Source organism: Pongo pygmaeus, chromosome 13 (genome assembly GCF_028885625.2).
Source record: "Pongo pygmaeus isolate AG05252 chromosome 13, NHGRI_mPonPyg2-v2.0_pri, whole genome shotgun sequence".
In the NCBI taxonomy this organism is placed as follows: Eukaryota; Metazoa; Chordata; class Mammalia; order Primates; family Hominidae; genus Pongo; species Pongo pygmaeus.
The window spans coordinates 43,330,252-43,345,331 of NC_072386.2; the positions used below are offsets into that span (position 1 = coordinate 43,330,252).

Sequence of the window (15,080 nt, forward strand, 5' to 3'; positions counted from 1 at the left end):
ATATGAGGTGTAGAAGAGTTAGACAGCTTGCCTTAGGTTTACATAGTAAATGGCGATAGTCTTGACCCAGGGTTGCCTTTTTAGCTAGTATGCTTTAACGCTGTTGGAGAGAGGCATACCTTCCACATCCAATAAAAAGATAAGAGGGCATACATTTAATTTTATTATGCCATAAAAATAAACATAGCCCACTTAGTAAACTATAAAATATCGGTGCTAATAAATTTATAAATCTGAAAAATTGAATTTTTTTGGAAAATATATAATAAAATTATCTCAACATTAGAAAGCAAAAGTAGAATAGTATTCACGATTCAGAGTTATCTAAGAGTCTTCTCTGCAACAGATTCAAGGAAGATGATATTACTAGTAAAATTTTCCAAACATTCAATAACTTTTTATGAAATAATATTTTGTTTTGTTCCAGAGCATAAAACATATTGGGACAATCATCAAAACCATTTTATGAAGCATGTGTATACTCCTGGTATAAAAACTTGACAAATAAAATACAAAAATTTCCATAAAAGTTTTCCAACTACCTGTAGAAATATTAGAAGAAACTGAGCCAACCAGTTCAACAGTAAATTTAAGAACTATCTTCCATGGATAAGCAAAGATAATTAAATCTAAGAATCCACTAATATATAACACCAGTAAATGCTGTTAGAAAAAAACCAGGTAATCTCTACTAATGCCAAAAAAGAATTTGTTAATATTCAATAGCCATTCTCATCAGACAACTTTTTAAAAATCTGAGAAAACTAGGAATAAGTGAGTACTTTTTCAGATAATGAGAAAAAAAATCAGTGATAAATTCATAGCCAACATTTTCATTGTGAAACTGTAGATGCAATCTCATTGATACTAGGAAAAAAATTCCTGCTAGCACAGTTTCTGTTTTATATATTTTTAATGTTTGTGTATTTATGAATGTTCTGATTTTTAAAATGTTTTGTTTTTAATGTTCTGTTGAAAGAAATATGCGCATATATCTAAAATGAGTCCACTTTATTAAAATGAAATAAATGAAAGTTGTAACATTAATGTAATGACCTTTTTTCTCTATCTACTTGCCACAATTAAAAACAAATCCCTACTAATATGTAATTCTGGCAGCAGGATTGTGAGATGGACGTGCTCACAGCTTGCCCTAAGGAGTATAAGTTGGCGAAACAACTTTGTGGAAAGCTGCTTGACAGTTTTTACCAAGAGTTTTAAAAGAGTTTATGTCCTTTGACCCTGTAATTCTAATTCTGGGAACTCCAGCCTAAGGAAATCATGAGAATGGCTGACAAAGATCTGTGTATGAGGATGTTAATTACAGTGCTATTTGTTTATTATATTTTAAAAATTGGGAAATAACCTAAAATGCCAAACAATGGAATGGTTAATATAAAGTATGATACAGCCATGCAATGTATAGTCATAAAGATCATGCTTTTGAAAAACTTTATCTAAAAGGACAGATACAATGTTAATAGGAAAAAAGCTAGAAACAACTATATTTAAAGTTGATATTGATTTTATAAATATATATATATATATATATGCGGAAAAAGTTTAAAGGACTGGAAGGAAACATTGAAAAAAATATAGCACTATCAGGGTGTGTTAAAGTTGGGAAATTTCTGACTCCCTCCAAGATCACATAAATCATCATCATGGGTTTACATTTCATATTGAGAGATATACTTAATTCTAAATTAATATTAGAATGTTAACCTGGGCTATAGGCTGAGATTTAATCTCTGTGAAGAAAATCACTGTCTTTGCAATGATTAATATTTCTATTTTATAATCACAGTTTCAGCTTTAACTTTAACACAGGTTAAGCTTTAACCATGGATAGTTCAAGTCAGTTGAGAAACTGTAGAACTATGTCTTGTAACATCACTACCAGAAAATTATCAGTGGGTTAGTTGTGGTATCTGAAGTTATATGAAGATTGGCAAAGAGCTAGTGTAAAGTAATCTCTTCTTGTCCCTTTACAAAAAGAATTAAGCCTTCTTTTAAACTCTGTTGAAGAAAGTGAACAATTGCAATCATAGGGCTGGAAAATGCCGGTAGATGTCTTATGTCCACCTGTTTGTTCTCCAAATGAACACTGCCAGAAAACTAACATAGGAAAACATCTGTGTAAGAAGGGAGAATCTGAGGGTTGCAATGGCTTTTGAGGTGCTTTTTTCTTTTTTCTGTTTTTTTTTTTTTTTTTGAGATTTCCTTCACAAAGCAAGGATTTTTTTATCCAGTGGGAGTCTTTATAGCCACTGAGAAACTATCTCTGTAAGATAAAAGTTTCCTCATGTGTAAAATGGCAACACCAATAATATGACATATTTTATAAGATAATTGTGAACGTGAAGTTAATGCCTGCTTGTGAAGGTCATCACAGTTGTTGGGAATATATTGGTTATGCTACCTTTGCAAAATTTCACATGCCTTTTTAGGCCTGTTCCCATTGGATGACAAATCTGTTTATTGAGCCAAAAAACAGCTCCTGGAACTATGCAGAATAAGTCAAATCCACCATCTACATTAATAGTCCTTCAAATACTTGAAGACGGCTTTCATGAATTTAATAACTGCTTTCTGTGGCTTCTTTTTTTTTAATTTCAAGAATAGAACACAGTAGACTGTAAAAATGAGCATTATCAGTCTTCCTTTGGATTTTCTATGTAAATGTTGGTTAACATTCAAATGGTACTGATTATAATTTGAGATATTAACAGTTAGATATGCCATTGTGTCCCTCTGTTATTGTTTGTAAAGGAGGTTAAACAGTATATTAACTTCTGAGTAGTGATTTACTGTTGCTTTTGTCAGAGAAAAATAAAAAAGAAGTAAAATAATATAATTTGATATTGCCTTTGAGACTTTTCAGTTTGTAGAAGTCTTTATTTCCTACTCAATTTTATTTTTTTTAAAAAGCACACATGTAGTGTAAATACAGCATCACACAAATGCAGAGTTGTTCTTTTCTTCCTGGATTAAGCTGTTGTGTAATATTGCTCTGTAACCATTAAGCAGCTGCTCTGCCTCAGAGATGCTCATATTTCCTTTGGTAGGCGAAGAGAATTTACTATATGAATGTCTCCAAATTGCTTTAAGATCTTTAGCTGTTGTATCAGCTATTTAGATTTACAGTGGTCTATGAAATGTGAAAAACATGTTCCTGAAAGGCCTCAGTACCTTGGAGGTTACAGATGGGGTTATGTTAGCAGCAGATAACCTGACATTTTGCTGAGTTTCACCCCCTATCCTACTGCAGGATCCCTGCCCATTGCAAAATCTTCCCAGTTATTTTGCTACAGCCCTCAAGTATTGTCTTCTGTATGCTAATGAGTAAGCACTAGTAGGTATCCAAGTACTGTTTTAATTATCTGAGTACTATTTCATCCATGATTTCTTTTTCACTCTGCCATGTCTTGGGTAATGCCTGTCCGTTACAAAGGCTATGCTGCCTGCAGAGATGCATGAAGGTGGCAGCCATCTGCTTCAGGTGCTTCTCCCAGGCTACCCCACTTGCCTGATTCTCACCTGTCCCTGTTCCCATAGGTATGTGGTTAATAGGCATCACCACTCGTCCTCAAGAAACCTTCCTCCACTAAAGTCTCACTGGGCTCCATGCAGGAGTAGAGCCCAGTGGGACCTGTGTGGTTTTTTTGCATTTTATCCAGTAGGTTCCAAAGAAGTTCTGATATATTTCCAATGCTTTTCATAGTTTCAGTAAACTACCTCTTTCCATCGTTTCTGTAGATTCCAGTTTCTTAGAACCTGGGAAATTGGGGGTGGGGAGTGGAGAAACACCCTGCTACATTCTGAATTGTCTTCTTTTTTTCTGTGAATAGCTGCAGTAGTCATTGTATTGTCTATGTTTGACTGCCCGACTGTCTTCCCACTGATAGAATTGGCCTTGAGCTGGCTCATCCCTTCTTCATGATTTGGCTTCCAACAGGCTCACACCCCACTCCATCTTAATGGTCATGACTTCGGAGCGAATGGATCTCTGACTTCTCATTGGAGTAATAAGGAAATGAACTTCAGATTACACATAGATATTGTAATGTTATTTTGTATTACATCTGATATAGTTTATGTAAATACATTGAAATGTTCATCACTTATTCATTGATTTATTTAACAAATATTTTTGGACTCTTACTATTTAAACACTTCCAGTTCTTTGGTTGTTACTTTGTATTAAACGCTTGACATTACACATTAGTACACAACAAAGTAAGAGATACAATCTGACCCTAATCATTACTCTTTCTCATGTGACCCAAAAGCCTAAATACACTCTTCAGCAAACAAGTTCTAGGGAATAACAGAGGTTAGTATAATTATCCATAAATCTGAAACCATCTGTATCTACATTGTAATAAAATGACTAAGATGTTAATGTGTGACCGTGTTTTTAAAGTTGAATTTTAAAATTTTGTTCTGTGTTTATTTAGTACTTACTCTATATATAGGCAATGAGTTAGTCATTAAGGAATATATAGAGATGAACAAAATCCAGTCACTTCCATAAATAAAGGAGCTGATAATCCAGCAATGACCGCAAGACTTGAAAACAGATCTCTCAGAAAATCTGAAAGTACAAAGTATAAAATTAGTACGAACTAGGTGCTATACAAGTACAGAGGAAAGAGAGGCTCAAGGCTGGGCGGGTGGGTGGGAGAAGGAGTTGGAGGAGCAGTTTACAGAGTGGGTGGTGGTTGGGCTGGATTTTGAAGGATGAGACTAGAGTGTGTAGAAAGAGGGCCATCTCATCACAGGGAGCTGCAGGAGGAAGATATGAAGGTAGGCATTTACAAAGTACAATAATCTTGTGTGACTGGTTAAGTGTATGAGCTGTAGTCATGATAAAGGAGGTTATTTTGGTTTTTTGTTTTGTTTTGTTTTGTTTTGTTTTGTTTTGAGATGGAGTCTTGTTCTGTTGCCCAGGCTGGAGTGCAATGGCTCGATCTCGGCTCACTACAACCTCTGCCTTCCAGGTTCAAGCGATTCTCCTGCCTCAGCCTCCTGAGTAGCTGAGACTACAGGTGCCCACCACCATGCCCGGCTAATTTTTGTATTTTTAGTGGAGATTGGGTCTCACCATATTGGCCAGGCTGGTCTCAAACTCCTGACCTCGTGATCCACCCACCTCGGCCTCCCAAGATAAAGAAGATTTTGTACTTAATATATTTACTTTATTAAGTTTACCCTATATAAAATAAAGTATAATGAACTATAAACAATAACAAAAGCAACAAAAATCTTTCTATATGATAGTAAGTTACAGTGGTCCAGAAGAGTCAAAACCTCTTTCCCCAACCAGGCAAGACAGTCAGTGTCCTTTTTTGTATTCATGACTTTTAGCACCTTGTACAGTGATTGTTACATAGAAGTTTCTCAATAATTACTGAAATGAATTTAACCTGGTAAAAATTAATTGCTCAAGAAATAAGAGTTTCTTAAAATAGAAGTGCATTAAATTGGGACATTTTGTTATAATACTCTTAAAAATGTATATATATTTTTCAGAATAGTGACTTAATGTGGCACCTGTTTTATCCCCTACTGAGATCTTACAACTTCCTCTCACTCCTTCTTTCATTCTGTTTCTAAAGAAGGTGGGTGGGTGGATGTCAAACATCAATGGCTCCTCAGTTCACAGCAGTGAAACACATATGCTAATTGAATGATTTTCTGTCTTTTCATGCTATGTATGGTTGAAAAGCAGTGTGGTGCCTTTTGTTCTGGTAAATTTTCTGAATAAAGATTTGCGGATCATTTTGGACTGTCTGGAGGCCAGTGTGCATAATTCGGTATATAGCTGATCGCAGGTTTCACTGGCCCTAAGACCTTAATTTATTGGTAACATGCTTATCATGGGGTTTATATTTTTATCTCCCTTAGTAACAACTCTATAAGATAGGTGATTTTTATTGTCTCCAATTTGTAAGTGAGGAATCTGAGGCAAAAAGAGGACTAATAACCTAGCCAAGATTTCATAACTGGTCATCTGTGGCTAGGATTCAAATCCCAGCTCTTTGACTTCAGTGCTCCATGTTGCTACACTACCCATGCCTCACATCTCTGAACTGAATCTAATTCCTTGGTCAGCCCTGAAGCTTTATGTAAAATCCAGTCAAATTGCCAGTTCTTAGAATCTAGTTTTGTTTGTTTGTTTCTCAGATGTATTTCAATTCTGAGGATTTTCAAACTTATTCTCTCCCTAGGACAGAAGCAAGTAGGCCATAACGTCCCCCACTAAGGTATTCCCTCCCTCCTCACACTCATTACACCCCTTAACACAGATGACAATGGGGTGGGCTGGGTGCAGGGTTACTGGTGTTTGTGGGAGTTCTCATCTCTAGTTTTGGACATAGACCAGCTAGCAAGCAGGCTCCATGGCCACTGTGGACTCTGCCCAGGTGTGACTTAAGGGTCATGTGGCATTCCCAGAGGCCTGGATTCACCACCATTTGCCAGAAAAGTTGTCTAATCCTTGAAATAAAAGGAGTCCAGTGGAATAGTAGCAAGGGTGAGGAAAGCAGTGAAATCGTGCAACGTATATTAAAGATGCCCAGGAATAGGTCAATGCAAAGTTCTGTATTTGCTGTATATACAAGTTCTGCTTTTTATGTTATTAGGGACCCTGGAACAAGGGTGGGGGTGCTGGTAACAGCAGCTCACTTTTCTTTAATCAGAGAAGGGTTTACAAAAGAACAGTGGCTTTAAGAGATCTTTGACGTTATTCCAGCAAGGTGCTAATTGTGGTTGTGGTTTCCTTTTTCTTTCTTTCATTTTTCACTTTAGTCTACCAGGTGCTACTGAGTCAAAAGCATTCACTGAGAGCCCACAGACCATTCTGTATGCATGGGCCATGGCAAATCAAACCGCATCAATAATCCTGTACTTTTAGAAAGGGAAGAAAAAATTTTCCTAAGAGATTATTTGGTATCTAAACTTTTTATTTTTGTTTAAACAAACCTAATTTGCATTCATAAGAGTTATTTTTTAAAGTCCTTATTGTAAGCATATTTGGTTTTTGTTCAAACCTTTGGCTTTAAAACACTTAAATTCTAGTGTGTAATCATTTATTTTACTTTCTGCTTATATTGATCATTTTTCCTTTAATGTTTATTTTCAGGTTACCTTGAGGATAGTTTTGTAAAATCTGGAGTCTTCAATGTATCAGAACTTGTAAGAGTATCCAGAAGTAAGTAAATTGTTTTCTTACTACTTAAGCATGCAGTATGATTTAAAATACTTTATATTTTGAACCTTAAATGTAGTATAAAGAGTGACCACATATTAGGAAAATTTGAATTTTAAAATCTTAAAACTTTTGATGAAATAACGATATATTTTGCTTGATTTTCTAAAATGTTTGCATTCAAATCATCAAAACTTTTTGTTGTACAAAAATAATTTTGGGGTTTTTCTGATTGCCATGTTATTGGTATTCGTTTAATTCACTGTTCTCTGCATGACCATAGATGGCCATTTATATCAAAGGAAGTGTGATTAATTAAATGTACTCTATGTTGTTATGATAACCCACGTAAGTTTCCTGTAGATAAGTGCTTTTTCTTTTTACTAACATTTTGGTGGGGGTTGGAGATGTACAGGATATACACACTAACATGCAGAGTGTAGAGGGATGCAGAAATTAACTTTGCAGATTGTAGTTGGATATAGATAGAAAGCATTGTTATCCAAAACAATGTCCAATTGTTTTAACCGGCCACTTCACCTGAGACACCATTCTTAGCAGGCTGGATCAGATTTTTCTAGAGTAAGCTCACCTGGCAGGCTACCTAAGCAAAGGGGACGTTACCTTGATTAACTCTTTTACTTATTACTAGCATGTACAAACATATCCAAGATGCAGATATATATGTACTAATTATGTTAAAGGAGGTGACTCCTTTCTTCATACTCCCTTCACTGATTTAGCTTATTTATGTAACTTTGAAGGGTATATTTTCACCTGACATTTTGATAGAATGCATCACACTTTGGAATGATGATATTCAGATGATGTGGTCTGATACTTGCCTAAGTTGTGTTTCTCATTTGGGTCATATTTAGAGGTCATGAATAAGAATTATGATGATCCAGAAAGAACAAAGAGTAAGCGAGTTACTGAGGATAAGAATAAACAGTGTTTTAGAGTCTTCTTGTTCAGTAAAGGGATTTCCACGCTATCACTGACTGTCTTTTGAACCATAGCTCAAATAGCTCACATTTCTAAAGTGAACAGTGCAAAATAGCATGTATAGCAGGGAGTGATACACATGAATGTTTAAGATCGTAAGTAGTTTATCCTTTCTTGTATAATTCTGGAGTAGATAAATGTATGCCCAAAAGACTTCTCTCATGGGTCTTTTTACTTGGTGGCCATGTAGGAGAAGAAACACAAGTATCTGGTATTCTGGTAGCCCCAGGGTATGTATTCGATGGGCAAGGAGATTGTCCAAGGCAATGTAACTTACTGTGTTTTTCCAGATCAATATGTGATATCCAAAGGTATCCAACATTTGTAAGTTTTCACTCTTAATTTGGGAAGAAATATACCTGACTTATCAGTAGCACTTTGTAGCATCAGGTAAGACAGGGGATATCTGAAGGGGTGTGTGTGTTTTCCCCATACTGTTCTTTAGCGGAAAGGCTTATGGTGCTCCAGTTAGGAGGCTTATTAAATTATTTGCTTAAATTTGTACTTCTCTGAGTTCAAGTTCAATGGTATATTTTCATCCTTCTTAGGAGCAGGGCAGTAGAGTCAGCTGTCAGAAAATATTTATTTAGTACCTCACGATAGGCAGTATTATGCTAAGGGCTGTCAGAGGAGAACCACATTAGAACCTTCAAAAGCCCAGACAGATATTTTGTAAAATCTGAATTTCAGACATTAAAAAAAAGATGAAAATCATCTTTCTAGAACAGTTCAAAACCAAGGTAAATTTAATATACTTCATTCATTCATTCATTCGTAACTTATAATATCATATCCTAGAAACTTTTAGATTATTTGTTATAACAAACATTACTGATTTGTAATTAGCACATTAATTATCTACATTCATTACATAATTTATTAAGCAAACATTTATTTTCTCCTCCATATGTAAATAGGTGTCTCTGTAAGGCCTGATAAGTTATCCTCCTAAGTGTTTTAATATGTCCACGTCATAATCTTTGTTTACACAATTAAACTTCATTATTTATGAAATAAGTGTTTGCTAAGTAAACATAAACTTCAGCACAACACTTATGTGTGTATCACAAATTCTGACTTCTTCAGGGTTTACAGTATTCTAGTGCTTTCAGTCCTCTAGGGTTTTACAATCATAAGACCCACCGATGTGTATGTTGACTTTAGCTAATGAAGCTATTCAGCATTAGGATAGTGATCTCTCTTTTGAATGATATTATCTCCATCTTAAAAGTTGATTTAGGATCAGCTTTTGGAGGGAGGAGAACAATAAGGGAGATTAAAGGTTGGCCTCTAACCCTTAGAATCTAAGGTTCTTTGGTGCTTCATTTCTAAGAGGATATCAGCATCCTCTTAAACATGATTTGCAGCTTTCAGCCTTCTTGTAGCTCTCTGGGAGAGGCGCTAACACTGATGTTTGCATCTGATGTAAGTTCTTCCAGAGGCTCTTAAGCAGGAATATCTGACTGAGACTTGCTGTTCTCACACACTCTCTTTGTCATTAAATAATTTCCATGTGTGTTGTTTTAGTACTTTGGCCATGTTTATTGTTAATCTACTTTCCTTTCTGTAATCTCCCATTTAGTGTCAGAATGCATACTAAATTTTTACAGTGCTCGTGCATAAATCCGTAGACAAATTATTTTATTGCTATCTTTACAAAATTAAAACATAATATGTGTACATATTTATGGGATCCATGTGATCTCTGGATCCATGCATACAGTGTATAATGATTAAATCAGGCTATTTAGGATATCTGTCATCTCAAACATTTATCATTTCTTCATGTTGGGAATATTTCAAATCTTCTTTTTTTGCTATTTTAAAATATGTGATATATTGTTGTTAACTGTAGCCACCCTGATGTGCTATCAAATACTGGAAATTATTCTTTCTATCTATTATAACTGTACGTTTTTACCCATTAACCAATCTCTCTTCATCTCGCCACCTCCCCACCCTCCCCCACCTCTGACAACCTTCCATGAGATCAACTTTTTAAGCTCCCATGTATGAGTGAGAACATGCTATATTTGTCATTTTTATTGCTGTCTTGAAACTCTGGAATAATCTTTCTGGAATAAAATTTAGAAAAAAAAACATTTTCTGAAGATTTTAAAATTATCATTTACTACAAATTACATCTAGTTCGTTTATGGGTAAGCAAATTATGTTAACTGTGGAGCCATATGTATTCAATAGAAACTATAAATCTTTGCCTAAATATTGCATGAGCTTAATAAATTGAAAATAGTTTATGTAAGGTGGAACCTCTAAGTTTCCTGTTAATAACTCAGGTCTATGAATTGTATCCATTACTGTGATAGGAAGCCAGACAGAATGTTTACTTCACTTGAGCCCCTGAAATACTCCTTCTAGCATGTACCCCACTTCCAGTGTCATATAGAACATGGTTCTAATAATAAATTATAAAACATGTGGTTACTGTGGGATTTCTTACCTCACATTTTTTTAACCTTTGGTGTGCCTCAAGCCACAACAGACATAGCTACATTTTAGCTGTCCAAATAATTCAAGCCATCAGGCATAGTTACTCATTGGATACAAGTATTTTCTGTGTAAAGGATGTTACAGTGTATTATATAACATGAACAATCTATCAGAAGGCTGATAGATAATCCAGAAGTTTGGAGTTGATACTAGTCATGTATATACTGATGTATTTAATTTTTAGTCCAGAAAGGGAGATGTTCATTGTGTATTCCTTGGTTACTTCTCTATGATAAAGCTTGTACCTCCTAGTCATACTTTCTTAAAAATATTTTAAGTTAATCTTAGCCTGCCTAATATTAAAACACAATTCAAAGGATAGTGAACACATTTAGAATATGCATTAAAAATGAGGGGTAAGAAAACTTCTGTAAAAATCTGCAATCCCTTTGGAATTTTATACTCAACTTGAGGCAGTTGGGAGAGAGGAGGAGTTTAAGTAGACCACATATGCTTAGAGTGAATCTCAGGGGCTCTAGAATTTTGTTGCAAAGCCCTAGACTACAATTTCATTTGAGCTTTTGAAGGGCTGATTAAGACAGGTAAAGAAATAGAAACTATTCTTAAGGAGTTCTTTGACACCAACCTGCCTGGTCTCCATTTTGCACATTATCTCTACCTATGATTTTGCTTCTGCAGCAGTCCCTGCTTAGAATGACCTCCCTCTAATCTCTTACTCATTTCCAAAGTCCAGTGCCAGCTATGGCTTTTCACAGACTTCTTGGACAATTCAAGCTGGTATTGGATTCTTTTTCCCTTGACATTCTACAGCAGTTTTGGATCATGTCATTAATTTGGACAGTTTCATTTTCATCTATTTTGGTATTTGTGTGTTTCGCATGAATGTTTTACTTACACAGCTTGTTGCCCAATATTTTTATTAAGGGCAATATATGAGACTATTTTGTACACATTGCAGCCAACACCTGCCAGCAATGGACACAGTCAGTAATTTGTTGAATGAACAAATTTTCAGCAAACAGGTTCATTTATACCTCTTCCTCTGCTTTTAACACATTTTTGAACTGTTCATCTTTGCTAACCATTCCAGTCTACCAGAGAAGAAGTTTGGAGGAGAAAGCAAAGAAGGAAGGGAACTCACAATGGTTGAGCACCTGTTATACACTAGGCATGATTCTAGGCTCTTATCACTACCTATTTCATTTCATCCTCAAAATAATCATATGTGTCAGGTTATTATTACTCCCATTTTACAGTTAGGAAACTAGGGCACATAACTTATAATACAGAGGGAGTTTAAACTAAAAGGCTATTTATCTCTCAAGACTCTGCTGATTCTAACACAATATGCTGCCTCACAGATTTGTTCATGATATCTAAAATTAAATTTAAAAAATTTGAACAGATGTAATTATACAAAATATCATGAGATATTTTGATAAAGACATACAATGCATAATAATCACATCAGGGTAAATGGGGTATCCATCACCTGAAGCATTTATTCTTTGTGTTACAAACCAAAAATTATTATTCTATATTATTGACATTAATATTCGAGTGGATTAGAAGTCATGATATTAATAATTATTATTATATCCTAACTGGGAGGCTGTGAATAATAATTTTTGCTTTTTTTTGTGAAACGGTTCTATGTGTATTTATTTAACAATGATTTGGTTTTTGAGAGCCTAAGTAGTGCAAAGCAGCTTGTTTGGTGTTGCTGAGTGATAGGATTCGTATATTCTGTTTCCTCCAAGGCATTTTTAACTAGCAGAGTGACAGATGTAATGTCAACTAATATAAAGGAGTGAGTAAAGAAGGTTGAGGAATAGGATTAGGGAAACTGGTAACCAGTGATTATAATCTGATTGCCTCAAATTTCCAAGCTTGAACGTTGCTAAGGTGAGCAAGTTTTCAGGTCTTACCCAGGTTGTATGGTGGGTATTAGAGGCTTAAGGTGAAGAAAGTTCTCTCTATCTTTGACCAGAGGCATGGAAGATTCTTGATTATTACATTTGAATAGAGGTCAGAAATATGAATGTCATTCCCAGTGCTTCTTTGTCTTATTCCTCAGCGCCCATAACCCAGGGAACTGGAGTCAACTTCCCAATTGGAGAAATCCCAAGCCAACCATACTATCATGACATGAACTCGGGGGTCAATCTTCAGAGGTCGCTGTCTTCTCCACCAAGCAGGTACTGAAAGAAGGGCTGCTCATGTTCTCAACTGATACACACATAGGTTCGTAGGTGGATGATAGGCAGATAGATAGGTAGGTAGGTAGAGAGAGATGGGAAATAATTTTTGCTGGTAGTACACAGATTTTTAATCTTTCCTGGTTAAATTTATTTGGCTGTTACAAATTAAATGTAATTGTTGTACACGGCAGTCTAAAAAATCTTTTTCAGGGGGACAGGTAACTAGGAAAATATATTAATATGATTTTTGTCCTGTTGTAGGAAATATTAAAATGCTACAAGTTAACAAAATCTTTTGATGACTTTAAAAATGATGTTGCTGTGGCAATGATCTCTGGTTTATAACTGATTCCTGGTAACTTTTACCCAAATATTACATCTAAGCTTAGGATAATGAAACATAAAAAATAAAATGTGTCATTTACCTAGCCTTAAAATTAAAGACCACAGTTTGCCAAGTTCTTCAATTAGTTGATGTTTTTTGACTAATTTAATTAACTCTCTGTTACCAATGAAAATATTACCTTACCTGAGATTTGGTTTAACCAGTCTGTGTTAATCAGTATGGGTATAAAATAGCTTCTTAATCTTTGTTCTGGATATTCACCTTTCTTATTCATTGAGATGAGTCACATTTCCATATTAAAATGTATCATTTTGGCTGAGCACAGTGGCTCCTGCCTGTAATCCCAGCACTTTGGGAGGCTGAAGTGGGAGGATCGCTTGAGCCCAGGAATTCAAGACCAGCCAGGGCAACATAGCAAAACCCCATCTCTGCAAAAAATACTAAAATCAGCTGGGTGTGGTGGCAAGCACCTATAGTTCAAGCTACTTGGGAGGCTGAGGTGGGAGGATTGTTTGAGCCTGGGAGGTGGAGTTTGCTGTGAGCCAAGATTGAGCCACAATGTACTACATCCTAGGTGAAAGAGTGAGACCCAGTCTCAAAAAAAAAAAAAAAAAGTATCATTTTAAAAGTGTGCCATTTAGTTTTAATTTGGCAATGGCCTTCTTTTTTTCACAGTCGATTTTAAGAATAAAGAATCAATAATCTAAGTTTTAAGAAAAAGTAAAGAATAATATATAAAATAGTTTATAATCAGTAAAGTACTATAATTTTTTATTATTAATTATAGAGTTATTACTAAGAATTACTGTTTGATAAGTATCTTCTAAATGCCAGCCACTTAACTAAAAGCTTTACATTTAACAACTCATTTTACCCTTCCAACCGTCTGCCTTTGAACTAGGTTTTATTGTTTCCAATTTACAGATGATTAAACTGAGTTTAGGTAAGTTAAGGAGCTTACTATTAACAATTCATAAGTGGCCTACTCAAGATTTTATACTAGGACTGTCTTGACTCCAAAGCTCTTGTTTTACTTTATTACCTTTTCTTTGGATTGCATTGTCAATAACAAGTGCTATTAAAAGGAACATTGTCAGTATTGATAATGATAATGAGTCAGGTACACAATAACACAATTTTGATGTTGGAAGGCAAACAACATTAAGAGTTCACTTTTTATTAGTGGAATTTTTTGTGGAAATACATTTGAAAGATAAATATAATGAACACCATATTTGTTAGACAGGTTAGGTATATAAGATGGTATAATAAATGGTATATGCAACTAGAAATATTTGCTATTACTATTGATATCTTGAATACTCACCATTATTACTTGTGCTTATGAAAATTTTCACAGTAAGGATCTTCTCAGATCATTTACTTTAAAATGTACACATCTTCCCAGAAGTCCCATTAATATAACCATTGCCATATTTTAACAGCAAAAGACCCAAAACTATATCCATAGATGAAAATATGGAACCAAGTCCTACAGGAGACTTTTACCCCTCTCCAAATTCACCAGCTGCTGGAAGTCGAACATGGCATGAAAGAGACCAAGGTGAGTAATAAGGAGATGCCTCTAGAGACCATGAGTAAAATGTTGGCTCGTTTCTTAAGTTTCGTTTAGTCAAAATTTCATAATTAAACCAATATGGATTGTATATTTTTTTCATAAAATGATTCCTGTAGAATTATATTTGAGATAATATGTTAGTCAAATGTCATCAAAGTTAATTTATCCAAAATCTTATTTTTACATGTTTCGTCGGAGTTTTTTTAGACAAAATGATATTTTAGAACCCACAATTATGTATGTGACTGATTATGGTCTGTCTGC

The 15,080-nt window shown here is 34.9% G+C and overlaps 1 protein-coding gene across 8 annotated transcripts in view; it reads left to right on the top strand.

The window, feature by feature from the left end:
• Positions 1 to 15,080, top strand: part of NFIB (nuclear factor I B) — a 231,543-nt gene that overhangs the window by 151,702 nt on the left and 64,761 nt on the right. For all 8 annotated transcript variants that reach the window (XM_054500856.2, XM_054500860.2, XM_054500858.2 and 5 more), the window contains exons 4-6: positions 7,148 to 7,216; positions 12,768 to 12,888; positions 14,683 to 14,801. In XM_054500856.2, the coding sequence (XP_054356831.1) occupies positions 7,148 to 7,216; positions 12,768 to 12,888; positions 14,683 to 14,801 (309 nt within the window). The remainder of the gene's footprint in view (positions 1 to 7,147; positions 7,217 to 12,767; positions 12,889 to 14,682; positions 14,802 to 15,080) is intronic.